Source organism: Pelophylax lessonae (genome assembly GCF_965119305.1).
Source record: "Pelophylax lessonae genome assembly, chromosome: 9".
In the NCBI taxonomy this organism is placed as follows: domain Eukaryota; kingdom Metazoa; phylum Chordata; class Amphibia; order Anura; family Ranidae; genus Pelophylax; species Pelophylax lessonae.
In genome coordinates this window covers 107,881,887-107,902,552 of record NC_138776.1, presented here as the reverse complement: position 1 = coordinate 107,902,552, position 20,666 = coordinate 107,881,887, and the positions used below count along the sequence as shown (strand labels likewise).

The following is a 20,666-nucleotide window of genomic DNA, read 5'->3' as shown; positions in this document are numbered from 1 at the left end:
TCTATCTACCCAATAAAGATGCCTATACTTACTTTTTCTAAAGCCGCTCTGATCCAGTCACATGATCGGGTCCCAGCACTGGTTTCCGTGTAGAGATGGTACAGCTGACAACTGATGCCCCATGGTAAGTGTATGGGTGACATCTCCCGTAGTTCCTGCCCTCTTCTCTGCACTAAAGCCAGCGTTGGTAAATGTAAACCTTTTATTTTTTTTTTAAATAGCAAACACGTTACACTTACCTGCTCTGTGCAATCATTTTGCCCAGAGCATCCCCAATCCTCCTCTTCTCGGGTCCCCTGCCGGCCCTCCGCCACCCCCCCAACCCCGCCGAGTGTCCAGCATCTTGATATGGGGGGAACTGGTGCGTGCTCGCTCCCAAGCCGGCTCTTTGTGTTCAAAGCTGATGGCTGTCACTGCTGTCTCTGAGCCTATGATGAGGGAAGGAGCTGATGCTCTCATTTACATTGCTGGATCGAGATCGGGCTCAGGGGCTGGTAGAGGAGCTGCACTCTTTTTTTTTTTTTTGTTTACCTTAATGCAGAGAATGCACTAAGATAAAAAAAACCTTCAGCCTTTAGAACCACTTTAAGAATGCATATTCTTTTTAAAAACAGGGTTTAGTGTCACTTTAAAGTGGAACTAAATTCAGGAAAATACTCACCATTATCTTCTAGTAATGAGGTGGATACATCCTTAATGGATCTCTGTCATCTTCTTCAGGGCTCCTTTTGAAAGCCAGGTTTTCAGGCTCTTGATTGTCTGGTGGGGGAGGGGTGACATCATGAGTCAGTCATTCCGGCACAGCCGGAGTTTGCTGAGGATCAGTGCCGGTACAAGGTCATCCAGCGCCCAGGGCAAAGAAGCCAAACTGCGCTCCCCCCCTTTCATTATGAGCAAGCATAAGGGATACTACCCCCAGCAATCATCCGAATGTCAAAATGCCTTGTAACAGAATGAGCTCACTGGTGCCCCCATCCATACAGTAAACTGCTGCCCCCAGGGCAATGATCCCTCCTGCCCATCCCTTGTCCTGGCCCTGCTGAGGATACACACTAAGCTACACATGCACAGCTAAGTGGGCATTCAATAGAAGACTTCAAGCAGGCAGGTATATGATGTGTGTTACTGCAGAAGAGACATAGCATATCTCTTCTCCAATAAAGAGCTCTCTGCTCACAGTCTTTTACAAAGTAGGTTTAGTTCCACTTTAAGTGGCATTCAGACTCTTGTTTCTTTAGAACAATATACTGTACCAATACAGGTTGGTTATTTTTATTCTTTGTGGCATTATAATCAAAGAATGTTTATCATCTGTGATTTCTTAATTTAAAACGACCCTGTGGTCACTAAATGTCTGGTAATTTTTATGCTCATCCATCCAGCTCTTGTGGTTTGGAAGATTGGAGGTTACTGGGGTACTGTACATGTATCTGCCTCTAGGTATGATTCTAAATGCTGCTCACATTATATCCAGTAAAAGGTCAGATCTTGTCATATGTCATTTCCATTCACCTTCATTCACAGCCCAGGTGGTAGTTGCCTATCTTTAATGTCATCTCAGGTTTACTTTAAAGCTCAACTCTAGGAATTAGAAAGAAATCAACCCTTGCAGTGGAGCCCCTTGCATGTAATAGTTAAGTGCTCGTTATGTCTAGGGGCTGAGGAACAGTCGTTATTACTTACCTTGTCCCTCGCTCCAGCGCTGACCTTTTCTTCCCGAAGCTATGGTCTTTGGGAGTCCCTCAGCATCATCATGTACAGTGCAGTGCTATTACCCTGCATTGTATGTGGAGGGGGGAACTGTGGCCGGGAGGTCCTTAGAGAAGAGGCTTCAGCAACTCAAACACAATGTTGGGGGGAACCCTGCTGAGGCTCAAAATAGAATAAGTATTTCTCCTTATTCCGGCATCCCTAGAAATAACGTGAATTTAACCCTTACAGTGCGGGGGTGAGGGGCACTGCAACGGTATTTTATTTTGTTGGGATTAAAGCCCAGTTTAAGTATCCTTCCCCTGCCCTCTAAGTCCTCTCACCTCCTGACGTAGATAGTAAACAAGCTTTCTTCTTTGAGTTCTGAGAGTTTTTTGTAAAATAATGTACTTGGAAGCACACACTGTTAACGTTTAAATATGACTAATTATCCAACTGAGAGAGAGATGACATTACGCAGCACAGTTCTCAGGAGGTACACATACTATTGAGCAATGTGTACTGGTGGGACAGAGCCAAGCCCCTAACCACTATTTGATTGCACCTTTGTGTGAAAAATAGATTGAGCAGTCTATATGGAAAGAAGATTCTTCCTCCTAACAGCATTAGTATGGAAGCTAGGCACCCCCAAAGTCCAATATTATAGTGGATTCTTCTGTATAATGGTCTGTTCCTGTTATTCTGTCCTGTATAATGTGCTGTTTATATTCCTCCTTTGTAATGGGCTGTTCATGTTTTCATCTTCTGTATAATATGCTGTTCACTCTGTCCACCTCTGTACAATGTGCTGTTCATGTTATCCTCCTCTATAAAAATTGCTGTGCTGTCCGTTGTATCCTTTTCTGTATAATGCACTGTTCTTGTTATCCTCTTCTGTACATTGTGCTGTTTATGTTATCCTCTTCTAAATAATGTGCTGTTCTTGTTATCCTCTTCTATAAATTGTGCTGTTCGTGTTATCCTCCTCTGTATAATGGGCTGTGCGGTCCATGTTATCCTCTTGTAAATAATGCGCTATCCATATTAAAAAAGAATAGCGCGCAAATGCAAAAGAAATTACTACCAAATCTGAAGAGAGTCCATAAATAAAAATGGGGGTTTGGTCCCACCATATGGCCATATCGTGCTCAAGCCCACTACTGCGTCCAAGGGTTAGAAGGGCTGGATTCATCTCTTTTTCATGAATAGTGTAGGACCCACTGATAATGGGGTACTTTGACGCAGTAGTGGGCTTGAGCACGATATGGCCATATGGTGGGACCAAACCCCCATTTTTATTTATGGACTCTCTTCAGATTTGGTAGTAATTTCTTTTGCATTTGCGCGCTATTCTTTTTTAATATACATGTCTTTTGGTTCATAGCTGCAGCAGCTTTGGAAATACATGGGTATGCTCCCCCAAATTTTTTGCCTGTTTATAATGCGCTATCCATGTTCTCCTCTTATAAATAATGCACTGTTCATGTTATTTTCTTCTGTATAATATGCTGTTCACTGTCCACCTCTGTACAATGTGCTGTTCATGTTATCCTCCTCTATAAAATTTGCTGTGCTGTCCTTGTATCCTTTTCTGTATAATGCGCTGTTCTTGTTATCCTCTTCTGTACATTGTGCTGTTGATGTTATCCTCTTCTAAATAATTTGCTGTTCTTGTTATCCTCTTCTATAATTTGTGCTGTTCGTGTTATCCTCCTCTGTATAATGGGCTGTGCTGTCCATGTTATCCTCTTATGAATAATGCACTGTTCGTGTTATCATCTTCTGTATAATATGCTGTTCGCTCTGTCCACCTCTGTACAATGTGCTGTTCATTTTATCCTCTTCTATAAAATTGGCTGTGCTGTCCGTTGTATCATTTTCTGTATAATGCGCTGTTCATGTTATCCTCTTCTGTAGATTGTGTTGTTGATGTTATGCTCTTCTAAATAATGTGCTGTTCTTGTTATCCTCTTCTATAAATTGTGCTGTTCGTGTTATCCTCCTTTGTATAATATGCTGTGCTGTCCAAATTATCCTCTTGTAAATAATGTGCTGTTCATGTTATCCTCTTCTGTATAATGTTCTGTGCTGTCCATGTTATCCTCTTATAAATAATGCGCTGTCCATGTTATCCTCTTCTGTATAATGCGCTGTTCTTGTTATCCTCTTCTGTACATTGTGCTGTTCGTGTTATCCTCTTCTATAAATTGTGGTTGAATTATTATTATTTTTTTTATTTTTTATAAATTGTGCTGTTCATGTTATCCTCTTCTGTATAATGTTCTGTGCTGTCCATGTTATCCTCTTATAAATAATGTGCTGTCCATGTTATCCTCTTCTGTATAATGCGCTGTTCTTATTATCCTCTTCTGTACATTGTGCTGTTCCTGTTATCCTCTTCTATAAATTGTGGTTGAAATATTATTTTTTTTATTTTTTATAAATTGTGCTGTTCATGTTATCCTCTGTATAATGCGCTGTTTATATTATCCTCTACTAAATAATAGGCTCTCTATCTTATTCTCTTCTGTATAATGTACTGTTTTTGTTGTTCTCTTTTAAATAATGTGCTGTTCTTGTTATCCTCTTATGTACATTGTGCTGTTCATGTTATCCTCTTCTGTATAATGTGCTTTTCATGTTATCCTTTTCTATAAATTGTGATGCTCATGTTATCCTTCTCTGTATATTGTGCTGTTTATGTTATTCTCCACTATATAATGTTCTCTCCATGTTTTTCTCTTCTGTATATAATTTTGTTCATATGTTTCATATAAGCTGTGGTAGATTCCAGGGCATCACATTTGGTTATAAAAGTAGTGCCTATCACTGTGGGTCTCTACTGCATAACCCCACTTTCTTCTGACATTGCAGTTTATTCATTTTATACGTGACCCATTGGCAGTCTAGAGATGTCTACAGCACAGCAAAAGGGTTGGAGAATGACTGCTTTAGTGAGAAACCCATGACATGAGTAGCAAGGCATTTAAATATAAATAGGATTCCTTAGCTCAAGGAAGCGTTATCGACCAACATGTCGTGCTTCTGTCTGAATTATTATGGCATTGAAATTGCTGGTTATGTCACATCGTTGTGAATGCCGTCTTTTCATCATCCTCATTGCAAGATGAACTCCTATGTACTCCCAGTCCATTTACTTTAATTTCTCAATGACTGGCAAGATGGGTTCATTTTTAAACTTGGCGTATATGAAGATGCGCTGATTTGGGCTCTTTATCAGTTTAACTGTTATGTTTATGGGACAAAGGCTAACAACATTTGCCCTATGTACTATATCTGTCTGTGGTAGGATTCATTTATCAAAACCTTCCCATGTGCTCTTAGATCAGAGCCATATTTTAAGCAGTTTGTGGGCCTCTATCAAGGGTAGCAGGGTAAGATGAGGTGGCATTAAAACCCATTGGGAGCAGTGGATGACATGCAGTCAATTTAATCAACAGCTTTTTCTGTGCCTTTATGATACCAAATGTGAAAATGCTATCAAATGGAAACTTTAATCCACCCATTAAAGTAGAAATAAAATCCTTATAAAGTAGAAACAATACTTCCCAGTATTTAAATTTAGTGGTTGTATTTTTTTTTTGTCTTATTTTCACCGAATAATCCCGGGAATTACACACCTTCTTTCTCTGGGTGACACAGCCTGGGCTTCAAATATGTTGGCCTTTGTTTATCTCCATTACAATAGAAAGGGGCTGTGAGCTTAGTTTACAGAAGATAGATAACATTGTTTTTTCTTTCAGTTTAGCTCACAGGAAGAGACAAATATACTGTATTTTTGGCTAGATCAATAGGTATTCTCTATAATCGCTATGTTCTTAGTAGTAAAAAGCTCACCCTTCAAATACTCTTTCCACAAATCATTCCAGAATGCACAACCCATTTGCTCCTCCATGTATTAAATACCAAGTCTGACATTAGAGCAGCACCACCACAAAAAATAACATTAAATCCTTTTTCAATCCCATAAAAAGCATTGCAAAGCTGGCATTCAGTCAACTCCTCAAAGTGAGTGTTTTTAGCCTTAAAAATTAAGACAAATGCAGCCACCACTTGTAAACTGCAATATGTTACATATTTGTCCTTGGATTTAGATATCCTTTAAAATATGTGCTCTGTGAAAATGTGGCCTATTTTTCTTTTCTGGATGAAGAGTCAGACTTGTATGTAGCCTTTGATTGTACTGTCATCCATGTCACGTTACCAGTACCAGAAAAGGAACAGAGCTGAAATTGTTTTGGTCATCTTGTCCTTGTTTTACCCTGGAGGATAGTTTCTTAGTTAATGGCTCTCAGTTTGTATTATACATCTAGATAGTTTTAGGTATTTAACTTCTTATCTACAAGACATGCATTCTTTGCAGTTTCAAAAGAAAACACATTAGTTATATATGGGACCTTTTAGGTGCCAGATATACATAACACTTTTGTATTTTTATAAAAAATTGTGAACTCTTATTGATACAAAATCAAAAGCAATCTGGTTACTTCCGTAAAATCCACGTGGCATCACAATGTATTTAAAAAAGAAAAAACAATTGCTAAATCCTTAAATATATATGATGGCTTATAGTTTATCTTCTGGTAAAGCTTCAATTCATTGTAGTAATGGGTAGAAAAACCCCTTAAGCCAGCCATACATGGATTGAAATTTGGCTGGTTCAGCAGGGACCAGCTTAAATTAGATCCATGTATGGGCAGCGTGATTGTACAGAAGTTGATCTACTGATTGACTTCTGTACAGCCGCCCTGATAGAAAGCTTTCACTCGATCAGCGCCACTGGCCAAAGCCAGCGGCGGTGATCAGTGCATTCTGACGGCGAGAAAGTCTTCCCACTATCAGAATACAAAGGCACAGTGGGAGGATTCCCCCATCTACCTAATTGTGGATGGGGGAATATAGTCATCTTTCTTTTTGTTCAGCCTGCTGGTTGAGCAAAAAAATGAATCATCTGTAGGCTGCCTTAGAAGATAAACATACACTATATTGTCAAAAGTATTGGGACACCTGCTTTTACATGCACATGAACTTTAATTGAATCCCAGTCCGTTGGGTTCAGTATTGAGTTGGCCCACCCTTTGCGGCAATAACATCTTCACTCTTTTTGCACAAACCAAGGTCCATAAAGACATGGATGAGCGAGTTTGGGATGGAGGAACTTGACTGGCCTGCACTGAATCCTGACCTCAACCTGATAGAACACCTTTGGGATGAATTAGAGTGCGGGCCAGGCCTTCTCGAACCACATCAATATTTGGCCTCACAAATGCACTTCTGAAAGAATGGTCAAACATTTCCATAGACACACTCCTAAAGCTCGTGGACAGCCTTCCCAGAAGAGTTGAAGCTGTTATAGCTGCAAAGGTGAGCCAACTCAATATTGAACCCCACAGACTAAGACTGGGATGCCATTAAAGTTCATGTGCATGTAAAGGCAGGTGTTTCATGGTTAGCTTCTTCAGAAAACAGGGAAAATTAAAAAATAAAGTTTGATAAAAACACCATGTGGGTATCAGGTCTGAGAGGAGACTGAGAAACTCTGCACAGGGACTGATTCCATTCACGTTTGCCTCCAACAGCCTGTTTCTAACAAATCTCAAACTTGTTTTTTAAAAAAGCCTCTACCACCCACGTATACTAGCATTCATCTTAATCTGCCTCACCTCAGACCTCTGGTTTCAGCTCTGCAAAATGGGAAGATACTTCAAGTAGGTTGATGACATTAACAAGAGGGCCAGCAACAAAACCGATCAGAGAGGAGCATGCGGAGAGTTCAGAGGGAACTGCAGATTAAGATGTTACTGGACATTTTTTTATTTTACATGACTGTAGTTAGGTAGTTTTACATTACAAATTTCTGGTTGGAAAGGCAGCAAAGTCAGTGGTGAACCATGGGTTGGATTCCAGCCTCTGTGTGTAGTCAAGGAACTCAATACTTGATAATTACATACATTTCCAGTTAGCAGGTACCTGCCCATACCTGATCAATTACCCTTTACTTCCCTTATTGGAAATATTTGTGCTCCACACTCAATTACAAACAGCATACAGGTAACATCCTATTGTAAAAAGAACAGAGTGCAAAAGCCCCAGCTACAAACCCAAAGCTTTAAAAAGTTATCTTGATAAAAACACAAAAAGCAGAATAAAAAAACCTGGTTTTCCTTCTGCTTTTTGCATTTTTTTTACTTTTGCTGATATGAAGTTACAATAAAGTTTCCAAGTTTGTAACTGAAACCGTTCTGCTCCATTCCCCATATGTTAAAGGGTCCCTTAATATGGGTCGAAATTGCTCTTTCATTCTCTACATGGGAAATAACTTATCTGGCAGTTTCATCGGTTTAATAGCTGCTTTGGGCTTATTCCACTATTTTTTACCATAACGTGAAAATAAACCAGTAAAATTTATTTTGCAGATAGAGTTCTCTACTTAATTAAATCCGACGTAATCCATAAGGAAAGCTGGCGAAGGAACTTCTTTTGAGTTTGCATAACTTTTTATTTTTTTATTTTTTTGGCAATCAATCCAATTGTCACTGTTTTTTTTGCCTTAATATAAAAACTATTATATTGTTATCATTATAAATAGGCAACTAATTGTACAACCTGCAGAGTTTGTACTTCCTTATTATGCTTGTAATAAAGGTTTCCTTCACGTGTTTATGGTTCTTCACATGTTCCAAAAATCATACAGTCCATACCTTAACATAAACATATATTTTGAGAACATAATTATTATTTTTTTTTTCATATGCTGTTAGTCCTGCATGGTTAGATATGTATGCCTGTTAACCATGTGCTTATCTCCTTAATGACAATTAGAAATGATGGGCATCATCCTAAAGTCCTAAACTGTCCTGCCTTGCCATTCAAGCTTTTGCTTGAATGCGTTATCACAGGAGTATCTGTTGTAGCTATTTTCTGTCTATTCGTCAAGCAAACCTATCAAAGTTGCAAAGTCTGATGACAAGTATCTTCTGTGTATTGTGTTCCACGCTTAGGCCCCTTTCACACAGTGGAGTCCGTCGGCGGACTCAGTTTTTCTCAGCGGGGTATCGATCCCCCGCTGAGCAGGCGGATGGCGCGGAGACACAGCTGTCAGGTCCCACTGTTCTCTATGGGGGAATCGGATAGGAACGGATCGTCTGTCCATTCTCATCCGATCCGCTAGACAGATAGAAAATAGGGTTTGCATCTGTCCAGATTTGACGGATCGGATCGGATGTCAGTGGACATGTCTCCACTGACATCCAATGCCCCATATAGATGCATGGGGCATCCGTTCAGATCCGCCAAAAAAAACGGTCCGCCTGTGTAAAAGGGGCCTAAGGCTTAAGCCTAGCACACACAGACTGAATGTTGGCTGGCATCGGCTAGTTCAATAGAAACTTGCAAACATTTGGCCCGTGTGTAAGACAGCCGAACCGAAAAGGGTCTGGTAAACCGGCTCCCGGCTCAGCCACTGGCCCCCTGTCAGAACACAAAAGCTCAACAGGGGAGATCACTGTACTAACATCAGATTGCTAGCACAACAGCTCCAACCTAAGCTGTCAGTTTTTTTATGTTCACCCCAAAAAAATAGTAGTTTGTATGAGGCTTTAGCATGGGTATTTGTTTGCTAGATTGTACGCTCAATTGAAGAGGTAATGAAGGGAATGGTAAAAATTTCAGCAAACCCATAATAATGAACAATTGTTACAATTAGAGGGCATCTTCAGCAGTGTATTTTGTATTAATGTCTGCACTGGTCATGCCAATACATCATGATAGTTCTTTCCAGTATGTAAAAATGTGTCTAAAAGCCAAAGAAAAAAGCAACCTATTGGAGATATAGACAGTTGTCAATATGTATTGAAAGCAATAAAATCTGCTTTATTCTGGTACCTATTTCACACCCAGTCACTGCCCATAGACACCTCTCCCCAAACATAAAATATACAAAGAGAATGCTGGAACATTTAGTATACAAATGGGTGCCATTGCCAAGCTACATTGCCATCTCTCCTAACCCCAGGCGCTTTGGAGGGGGGGGGGGGGGTAGGTTTTTCTTGGAGACCATAGGGACATCAGATACATTTACGCAAAATTAGTGTTTTATTAGCTGCATGGAGTTCTGCTTAAATCTGCTACCATGGTGAATAATAAAGATGACTGCTAATAATCGCATTGGTGTTTATTCAGGTATTATATTATGCATACATTTGAGTTTATAAATACGTTTTGGGATATTTGGCAGCATTATCTCGTATCTGTTTCCTATTCATTAAAGTCCGCGCACAAAGCTGATTTCAGGATGCGTATTGGTCCATGAATATTTTATCGCTCAGAGCAAACTCTGGGAAATTTATGCTTTTAAACAGTTCTAGTAATAGATTTCTGAATAATTGAGGAGGTAATCAAGTCTTCTGTCTAGAACCATTTTGTGAAATACTGGGCTTTCTTCAGTGTTGTGTGATTTTGGCTGGTAATTTAGAGCAGAACTCTTCTGAATATTATTTGGATCTGAAATTGGCACCTGGCATAGCATGTCACAGGAGCAGAACTACAAACCTTTATATGCACAGTAATGTGTAAAAGTTGTAGGCATTTGTGAAAAAATGCTGTAAAGTGAGGTTGTTTTCAAAAATAATGAAATTAATAGTTTTATATGCACCGTTTACCAACTTACCAAGTGCATAAATGAAAAAAAAAAAAAAAATCAAATCAAATCAAAATTTCATGTGTCCATTTACCTTAGCAGGTGAGCTTTTGGTCTTCAACCTTGCCTATTTTGTGCTTTTTCAGGAGAACTTGGAAAGCTCATCCAGAAACTGTTCATTTTTTTTAAAGCATCCTCTCTTTACAGCATTTGTTGACAAGTGCCTGCACAGTACTATATATGAACAAAGGATAATGGTGGCCTCACACCCACAATTACTTTCTAATCATGCAGGGATTCGAATTTCTGGATCTTTGTGTGGGCACACCAAAACACACATGGAGACCAAGAGTGGTTTTAGGGCCCCTGGCGTGTGTGTGTGTGGGTAGGGGGTCAAATGGCAGAGAAATCCACAGGGAAACATTCCAGACACAGTGAGAGACTGGCAGCAATATAACAGGGTGGCAATAGGACACAGCAATGGATAAGTCCAGAGGCACGCACAGGGCACATATCATGGCACAGTTAAGGACAGGCAGCAATCTGGTACTACAGGAAGTAAGTCCAGTGTCACAGAGAAACAATCCAAGTACTGTGAGAGACAGGCAGCAATCTGATATGTCAAGTATTAAGTCCACGGTCACAGGCAGGGCTGCTGATAAGGCAGTACAGTCAGCCCTCCTGTACTGGGCCCAGGCCCCATCATTTGAAAGGGGGGGCCCAGGCAGCTGTTGAGCAGGAGGTCCAGCTGTACTGTCTTATTTAAGAACACTCATCCTCTTCTGCCCCCCCCCCCCCCTGCAGCGCTGCTAGCTTCTGCTCTTCTTTCCCCCGCCAGCTTCACTGCAGGGGGATTGGTTCTAGCAAATGCACCCCTTCTGTCTGCTTTCCGGACCCCCCCCCCCCCGTGTGCCCCTTTCCCCAGCAGCACTGCCAGTTTTCCTCCTTTCCTCTCCCACCGGCAGCTGCTGCGGGCACACAGGATGACGTTTCAAGATGTAGCGTGGGTAAAGGGGCCAGTAAAAAAATATACTGGTTATTTACGGGCCCTATCCTTTCCTGAATAAACTGTGTTTACTATGGTTCAGTTTGTGAATGAACAGGAAGTCTCTGAGCGCTTCCTATTCATCTGTGTAGCTGAGGCTACAGAGAAAGGGACTGATATGTTTGTCTGTCACTATCAGATGGGGAAGTGGACCCTGTCAGGTAAGCTGTAGGGGACCCCGTGTTTTCTAACAGCAGTCCTGGTCACAGGGTAACAATCCAGGCACAGTGAGGTATAGGCAGCAATCTGGTACAGCAGAAATTAAAGTCTAGTACACACGATCAGAAAATTGGACCAAAAATACCGCTTTTGAAGCCATCGTACGATAATCGAATAGTTAGTACACAGCTTTCGGGAGCCGATCATGGCAGTTTGTCTGAAATTATCCAAAGGGACAAACACGAAAATTCTTCTTGCATGATTGCCAGATTGTACGATTTTCATTCAATCAGTACAGTTTTTGCCTGAAAATACAATTCAAATACAATGTAATACATTATATCACTGAATTTTTAGTCTTTCATACGAGAATTTTCATAACTGTAGTAACCTCTATTTTTAAAATGAGACTAGCATGCAAAAAAAATAAATGAAATAAAGAACGATCATTTGTCCTATAATCTCATCATGTGTACCAGGCTTAGTCCCAGTATGAATGCAGGCAAAGTGAGACACAGGCAGCAATCTGGTACAGCAAGGACTAAGTCCAGGGTCATATGGCAACAATCCAGGCACAGTGACTAAATGGCAACAATCTGGTACAGCAAGGACTAAGTCCAGGGTCATATGGCAACAATCCAGGCACAGTGAGGGGAAGTAGGTCAAATGACTACTCACACTTGTGGCTCTTATTGTTCATGGGGGCCTAACAACAGATGGAGGGTCAGAGAGGCACAGGAGACTTTTGGACCTGACGTGGGCAGGGAGGACAGTTTCTGCACACCCGTTTGCAGCTCAGGGTCCACACACGAAGCAAGGCAGGAGATGGGCACAGTGGGGAAGTTTCAGTATCCAGATAGCAGCTAACAGCCAATGGAGAGCTACAGGTCACACTAGCCCACTCATAGCATGCATCAGTGCAGAAATATATGTCCCAGAAGTTCTACACTCTTTTTGGTCTCCTTCTCCATGTCTATTACAAGAGCAACTTAAAAAACAAAATCAATATTTCTAAAAAAGTTTTAGAATTAATTTCTTCTAGACTATTCTATTCATCTTATTGGATGCAGGCACTGTTCGCCAACAATCTTATGACCAGCAGTTGTTTGGAGCAGGGTGGTGCCCACAGGGCCACCCACAACTTGAATTTCAGCCAGTTCAGTAGGAATGGGACCACCTTTAGTCTGCCTTGGAAATCCAGATATTCCCCAATTGGTTACTGCTATCTTTCTTCTCCAGTAGCATAGAGATGGTTAGGAAGAGCTAGGCAATAAGTTGCAGTCTAGACATCAGACACCTCTACCCTTCCTATGACAGTCATAAGTCACTGAATTCTACTTTGCCATAGAAATAAATCACCTGCCAGGGGAGTGGTTAAAGATTGACAAAAAGGTTTAGTTACTAACTTTTAACAAAAAGCAAAAATTGCATTCTAGTAACAGTTTAATATGCTTAGGCTGCATATTTTGGTGGTAGGAAGAGCATGTTTGATAAATCAAGTTATGAAGTTACCACTAAGTTACCTTGCTTTGGAAAAAGAAGGGAAGGCTTGAAAGGTTCATCCAGTGTTTATTTTAATACCTATTTATGGGCTATTGAAACATTCAGTATATTTGTTTCAGTTGTATTTTTTCCAAAGGCAGAAAAATATGTGACCTTCATATTTGGTACCTTTGTTTCCTAGGTTCGGTGGATGATGTATTGGATTGTATTTGCCCTTTACACTGTAACAGAAACATTAGCTGACTTCACAATCTCATGGTAAGTTTAAGAATATTGCAATGTCGGTATAATGTTTTTTATGTGCATGTCCTATTAGGTTCACGTGATTATTTTGTTTTAATACCTAGGGCTAGGAGTGCTGGTTCCTAGGTGCATTACTACAGCAAACAATCAGAATTTACTCCACCTAGGACAAATCGCATTCTGATTGTTTGCTCTGGGCAACTGAACTTGAAAACTCTTTATTGAATAAGACCACTGGTGTCTTATGTGTGGGCTTGCTTCCTTCTTACTGCACACTATTTAACTAAGCAAGTAAGTTATTAAAAAGCAGTCTCTGAACTTCAGACCAATGACCTAGCCTTGTCTAAAGTCATACCATCCGTCATCTGCAGCCAGGAGGAAGCATGCCCTCAGTTATCTCTCCTGATCAGGTAGAAACCTAATCTTAGGGGCTTAGCCATAAAACATTCAGCAACATTCACTGCTGAGTATTTCATAGCACATAGAAGAAACGGACAGCATTTCAAGCACATGGTAAAAATATTTTACCCCATATCCAAGAGGAAATCCCTCCAAATAGCACCATGGATTCAGTGATTTAGTAACATGCAGGTCCCGTTCTTAATGTTACACCAGCCTTACTACATAGCAAACCCTAAAGCTAAACTCCGGAAATGATCATTTTTTTACTCTTAAATTGGTCCACCTCTGTTACATCGAACTCTTTATTCACATTCAGAGGGCTGCTAGGGATGCAGAATCTCACTTGGTAGCATGTGTGTATATACTGTATAAATAGTCAGTGCTGGTTTCTTCTGGGAGCTGCTTGAGTGACTTGCATTCTGTATACTAAAGACAGAGAGGTGCTCTCTTGGCACCTCCATCATTCAGAGAATGTTTTTTATTTTTAACAAGACATTCTCTGATTGGTTGAGGTGGAGATTGGGACATCTTTGACCCCTCCTATACACCTCTTCCAAACAAAGAAAGCTTTGTATTTATGAATGGTGTTTGTGACGTAGGTAACTCTATACATATCTAAAAAAATGTTTTGGCTTTTGATGCACTTTAAAAAACACAGGAACACAATAAAAATTAAAAAAAATTATGATTTAATTATTAGTTAACTTAAGATGCCAGTGGTATCTAAAAAGCAGAATCCCAAAAGAGAGAACGCGTTCTCTTCATTATGTGTAGGTGTGCTATAGCAATCTACCGCTTGACTGTAAGGGGCAGAGGGTTGAATGATTTTTTTCTATAAAACGATGTTTGGACAATACGTCTTTGTCAGATAATCACTAATGGACCTCAAAGGGCTAATGACAACCATTAACAAGCAGTTTTTGTTGCTGATCAGCAGATTTTATACTTTCTAAGTCACAGTTATGGAGGTAGGCAGCAAGCAAAGGCAGTACAATACTACTCACTTTACTCTATGGTCTCATGAAAGCCATCCTCCACTCTCCATTGCTAGAATTTGGGCAGACAAGTCCCAACCTGATGATGTTGCTGCTGGTCTTGCCATTGTTACACTGCAAGTGGGAGGATGTAGAGGAGAGGGAGGGCGGGCAACAAAATTGGTTGGAGATCGACATGAAGAGTGGCCTTGGCACACTGGTCATCACAGCTGGAACCAAGGAGGATCTTGGGTACAGTAGAGTAAGGTGAGTATTAGTATGTGCTAGCCAATACCTTAGAAGAAAAACAAGAATTATATTAATTATTAATGAGGGATGTAGGGATTTATAGCAAGGCAAGCACAGGCAAAGCAATTTAAAGCACAACTAAACACACTAATTTAAAGCAGAACTAAATGCAGTGATTTAATGGTTTCCCAAAATCGTTAAATTCAAGGAGTGCGGTTAAGAACTGTCACATTTGCTTGTGCTCTCAACCAAACTGTCAAACCCTCAAATTGTTGGTGTCACAACTGATCATCAGTGCAGCACCATGAGAATTGCAGATAAAAAAAAGGTTAGGATGGCACCCTCTTTGTTTGTAAAGGAGAGGAGGGTTTAGTTCTGCTTTGAGTTATTTGGTTTAGGAGATCCGCTAATTTTCATATTAGCAGTCCTTCCAGCTTTGAATATGAAGACAGACTTGCCAGTAGGTTATTTATAAGGGTTTGACAGTCATTAGAGAATGTTCAGTTGACCTGGTTGTTTATAGCCAGATCTGGAAATGTGCGCTCCTGTGTCCAGGGTTAACAACCGTGTTCATCCAATGAGAACACAAATGCTCGTAAAAAAAAAAAATCAACAATCCAACTATTTTACCATTAACGATCTGGTGGCCAGATCATTAATGGCTGTAGGCAATTCTAAACAGAATTGGTAATTGTCATTTGAAAGTACAGGAAGGTTTTGTTTAAGGTGCCTGGCAGTTGTGTGCAAACACTAACATCTTGAAAATTTTGTATGCATCTAAAGATGTTCAGGAGATCAGAGCGACTATTTTCAGGAAATACAGAAACTGTGAAAATAAACTCTTACCGTATGTGTAACTTGCCTGCCTTTTCTATATCAAGTAGCCCCTGGGACCCCCGGGTTAGTGTAGAAACTGTATAATTATGCAATGCAGACAGCAGCTCTTCTTTCTCAGTGGAATTTTAAAACAGCACCTGCAACTTGACTAACCCTCTGCCCCCTCCTCTTCTTCATAGAGTTTTTTATGCTCTCTTTTCTCAGCTCTTTTTTACAATCATCTGTATCTTGAGACTCTAGTTTAATCAGGATCTCATACCCCACACCTCTTTTCCTGTTGAGACACCCCACAGCTATCAATTACAGTAACCGCACACACATCTGACCTCTTCGTATACAATTCTTTCCTCTGAGCATGAACTGGCTTCAATATCAATCTAAACTAGACCAAGTACCAGCCTTGTGGCAAATAATTGCATGGCTTTTTAAGCCCTTGTTTATCCTTGCAGTTGGAGGGTGGTAAAACACATGGTTTAGGCATGTTTTTACTGACCCCCAACTGCAGCAGACATGAGTACATACATGGCGCAGCAAAAATGATCCCCCTGTTGCGTATGGTGGGCACCTGCTGAACGTGATCTATTCCATTCCATTGAATGGTTCCAAATTGCAAATGCCTTGCAACTGTGTGCATCACATCAGTGATGTAATCAATATAAGGAATGCTAACTGTATAATGCAGTGACATCACTATGTAGATCACAGCTACTATCCTTAAGCTGAAAAGCACAGTGGCTTAACGGTTGGCTCTCCTGCCTTGCAGCACTTGGGTCCTTGGTTAAAGTTTCAACGAGGACACTAGTTACATGGGGTTTACATGTTTTTCCTGTGCTTTTGTGGGTTTCCTCTGGGTACTATGGTTTCCTCTCACACTCCAAAGACATACTCATAGGTTATTTGGCTCCTGTCTAAATAGGCCCTACTATTTGTATGTATGCATGTGAGTTAGGGACCATAGATTGTAAGCTCCTTGAGGCAGGGACTAATGAGAATGCACAAGATGTAAAGCACTGCATAAGTTTTGGTGCTATATAAATACTAAATGTGCTAAACATGATTTCCTAAGTCCTGTAGGGGGTTATCAAATTTTGATTTTATAATGTGTGTTGTTCTTGACTTAAGGAGGAAGTTGACCAATTTGTGGTGGGTAGGCCATTGCCATATTGTGCGTAGCACACTTTTACATTAGGGCATATTTATTTACCTCCTAGAGTGCCATCCTCCAATGTCCACAGTCCAGTTTATGGCTCTATCACTGCTGCTGACTTCTGGGTCCAGCGTATTCTGTGTCTGTCATTGATGATGTAACTGCATGCCCAGGTGCACAGGAGTTACATTGTCCCCAATAGCTGACTTCATTCCAAGCATGTTACAGGTGCTAAGAATGAACAGAGGTATACATTGTGCATGTGCCAAAGGCAGTGTAGACAAGATAAAAAAGATGCTACAAGCAAGATAAAATAGGTTTTGTTTTTGTCTTTTTGGCAGAAGAGACTTTGCATAAAAATAAATTCAGTTTAGTACAGCTTTAAAGCTAAACTCCAGGCAAACAGCTAAATACACAGATGAAGTACACAATAAGAAAGCTTTCTTACCTGCCAAAGGAGTTTCATTCCTGTTTGGTAATTTTTTATTTTTTTTTTCAAATTCTTTATTTAGTCAAGAAGGGCATACAATTCAGTCATAGAAAACAATAAGATAACAAGCAGAATTGCAAGATAAACATCACAATTACCTATTATAGGCAAAGGACACGTGATGGGTTATGAGTATCAAACAGCTTAACAAGGCGAGTTAAGTAGAGGATGCAAGAAACAGCATAATTAAACAGAGGACAGTTAACCATCAGATTTTAGATGAGAGCATCAAATACGATTAGAGGAGCAGAACAAAATTGCGAGCCACGGGGGCAGACCTCATCTCCACCAGCATCTGTCATAATTCCAGTTTACGGAGGCGGAGGGGCGTGTCCCGGGTGGCAACAAAACTCAGTAGCCATATATAATCCTGGCGACTATAGGCATCCCCGAGGGCAAAAAGGAGAGGGGGGGGGGGGTTTTGCATTTCTTTCAGAGGCACATAAGAAGAAAGTTCAGAAAGAAGAGAAGACAAAGAATTTCCAGTAGAGCAGGGGAAAAGGGGGGGGGGGGCGGATAGGGGGAGATGGAAGGAGAAAACAGGAGAAAGGGAATAGAGGTGGCCGGCCACGAAACTCAGAAAAGCTTATGCAACAAGTTTCCTATATTCCTCAGAGAACGAGAATTCATGCCAGTAGAACCAACGCTCGAGGAACTTGTCCCTTGTGCCCAATTCATTGGCCACAAGATCCTCCATCTCGTTGACCTGGGCGAACTTCCGCAGCCACATAGCTACCGTGGGAGGCTGAGTCTGCTTCCAGAGCAGGGGGATGCAGCTCCTGGCTGTCGTAAGCCGGAGCGGTAGAATAGATTTTCTGTAGGATGATCTTGGAAACCGATGATGATGCAATAAAAAGAGAGCTGGATCTAGAGTGAGTTTACGGTCCGTAAACTTTTGGGTGATAGTCAACACTTCTGACCAAAAAGGCTGCAGGCTGCGACAGGACCAGAAATGTGGAGAAGGGAACCGGTCTCGTCACCACAACGCCAGTATGCGTCCCAACAGAGAGGGTACATTTTATGAAGCTTGGTTGGGGTATAGTACCACCTAGTCAGAAACTTATAACTGGCTTCTTGATATTTGGAACAGATCGAAGTTTTGTACGCAAAGAACAGGAGTCTCTCGACCTGGCGGTTTGTGAAGGTCAAACCCAAATCACGTTCCCAGTGTTCAATATACGGGGGTTCGATATGTGGGTCCAGGGGTAGTCAATAGACGGTAGAGCTGCGAGACGGCATGGCGCATTGGGGATCGTACCACACATAAAGTCTCGAAAGACGTGAGGCGCCAGGCATGTGGGGCTGCGGGCGGTAAGGAGCCCAAGAAGTGGGCGAGTTTCACCTTCTGCGAGAAGGATAGAGAGTCAAAAGTGTGATCAGAGCAGATCTGTTTCCTCGAGAGCCAGTAGTTCTTACAAATGAAATGCCTAACTTGGTAGAGCCCTTGGGTCAACAAAGCACGGAAGCCGGGATCTCCCACACCTGGAAGAAAGTCCAGGCTGTTCACCACCCGACGAAGGGGGGGTGGTGGGGGGGTGCAAGATGCCAAGTCCTACAGGCCTTACGGCATATGTTCAGGGTGGCCCCTATCGCCGGGTGAGAGGCGATCACAATGTGCAGAGGGGACTTGTTCCAAAGAAATGATTCCAAGGAGGCATCGCACATGGAATGTTCGATGAACACCCATTGCTTGATGGAACCGTGTCGATACCAATCTAGGATCCTGGCTAGATGACAAGACGTGTGGTAAAGCTTTGCGTCAGGTAGGGCCAATCCGCCCTGCAGCTTGGGCAATCGCAATACCTTTAGTGCCACAGAAAGTCACGGAAGGTCTTATCGACTCTTTTGAGGAAGGCAGGAGGTAGAGATATAGGGAGGGCCTGGTGGTTTGGTAATTTCTTTCATTTGCCTATCTAATGACACCATTCACGTTCTGTTAGGAATACATTCATGTGCACTCTCCACCCCCAAATTTTTGACTAAACAGTAAAGACTGATGAGGCCATCCCTCTGCTCTTTCCTCCTATCAGCAGGTTCCTTGTAAGCACATTTTCATGTAGCACACCTGATTGGCTGCCAGTTTTTCCCCTCCCTCTTCTCATACAGGTGGATGTATAAGGGATTGCAAAAGGCTGAAATCAAGAAAAATTCAGGTGCTTACATTAGTTTCATTTTAAAAAAAAGTAGACTTAAAGCAGAGTTCCGACCTCAAAAACAACTTTTCACCATCCGCTTGCTTTTATGTACCTGAAAAAGAATTGGATAATTTACATTTTTTTTTATTTACTTACCTTGTTTTTAAAGAAAATATACTTACCTTCCTTCCTCTTCCTCCCTCTGTGCCCGCGGCCCGCGCCGTCACTTCCTGCTTGCATTGACTCCTGGGAGATGAGCGTCATCGCTCCCAGGAGTCAATGCGCCTGCACAGGCCCTGCTAGTCACTTCCGGTGCAGGTGCGTCATTCCCTGCTAAACAGCTTCTGGGCCGGTACAGGGCATTATGGGACTCCGACGTCACCGAAGAGGACACCGAAGAGGATGCTCCGGCTTCAGCTGCCCACACCTGAGATGGCAGCACTGGACAAGACATTTTCAAGGTAAGTATTTCTTCTAAAAGGTGAGTGAAACACTGGACAGTTAAGAGGCTATCGTTGCTTAAATGCACTAGCCCTGACTGTCCCGGGGGTATTTTTATCTAAGTAAATGTTTTCAGGGTGGAACTCCGCTTTAATGAATACTGAGCTGTATTAAAGTGATTTTACAGGCAGATTTTTTTTTTTTTTTAAATAATAAACATGTCACACTTACCTGCTCTGTGCAGTGGTTTTCTTCTCAGGTCTACCACCAGCGCTCCTGGCCCCTCCTTCCTGAAAACTGCCCCATAGCAAGCAGCTTCCTATGGGGGCATCCAAGCAGGCTCACTCCCAAGCCACTGCTCTGTGTGTCCATTCACACTTGGAGCGTGGCTCAGGCCCATCCCCGCTCTCTCTTACCATTGGCTCACTGGCTTTGACTGACAGTAGTGGGAGCATATGGCTCCCGCCGCTGTTTTAGCCAATGAAGAGGAAGAGACCCGGGAGAGCCTCTCGTTCACATCACTGGATAGAGATGGGGCTCAGGTAAGTATTCGGAGGGGCTGCTGTACACAAAAGGTTTTTTACCTTTGTGCATAGAATCAACGTCAAAAACCTTAAACCTTTACAACCACTTTAATTTGTATTTTATATCTGCCTGTTGTTCTAATTTTAGAGTGCACTCTAGTCAAAATCA

The 20,666-nt window shown here is 41.5% G+C and overlaps 1 protein-coding gene across 1 annotated transcript in view; it reads left to right on the top strand.

Moving 5' to 3' along the window:
* The window catches only part of REEP3 (receptor accessory protein 3), a 210,162-nt gene that overhangs the window by 145,922 nt on the left and 43,574 nt on the right, over nt 1-20,666 (top strand). Inside the window, exon 3 of the mRNA XM_082268288.1 lies at nt 13,237-13,313. Within this exon, the coding sequence (XP_082124414.1) occupies nt 13,237-13,313 (77 nt within the window). The remainder of the gene's footprint in view (nt 1-13,236; nt 13,314-20,666) is intronic.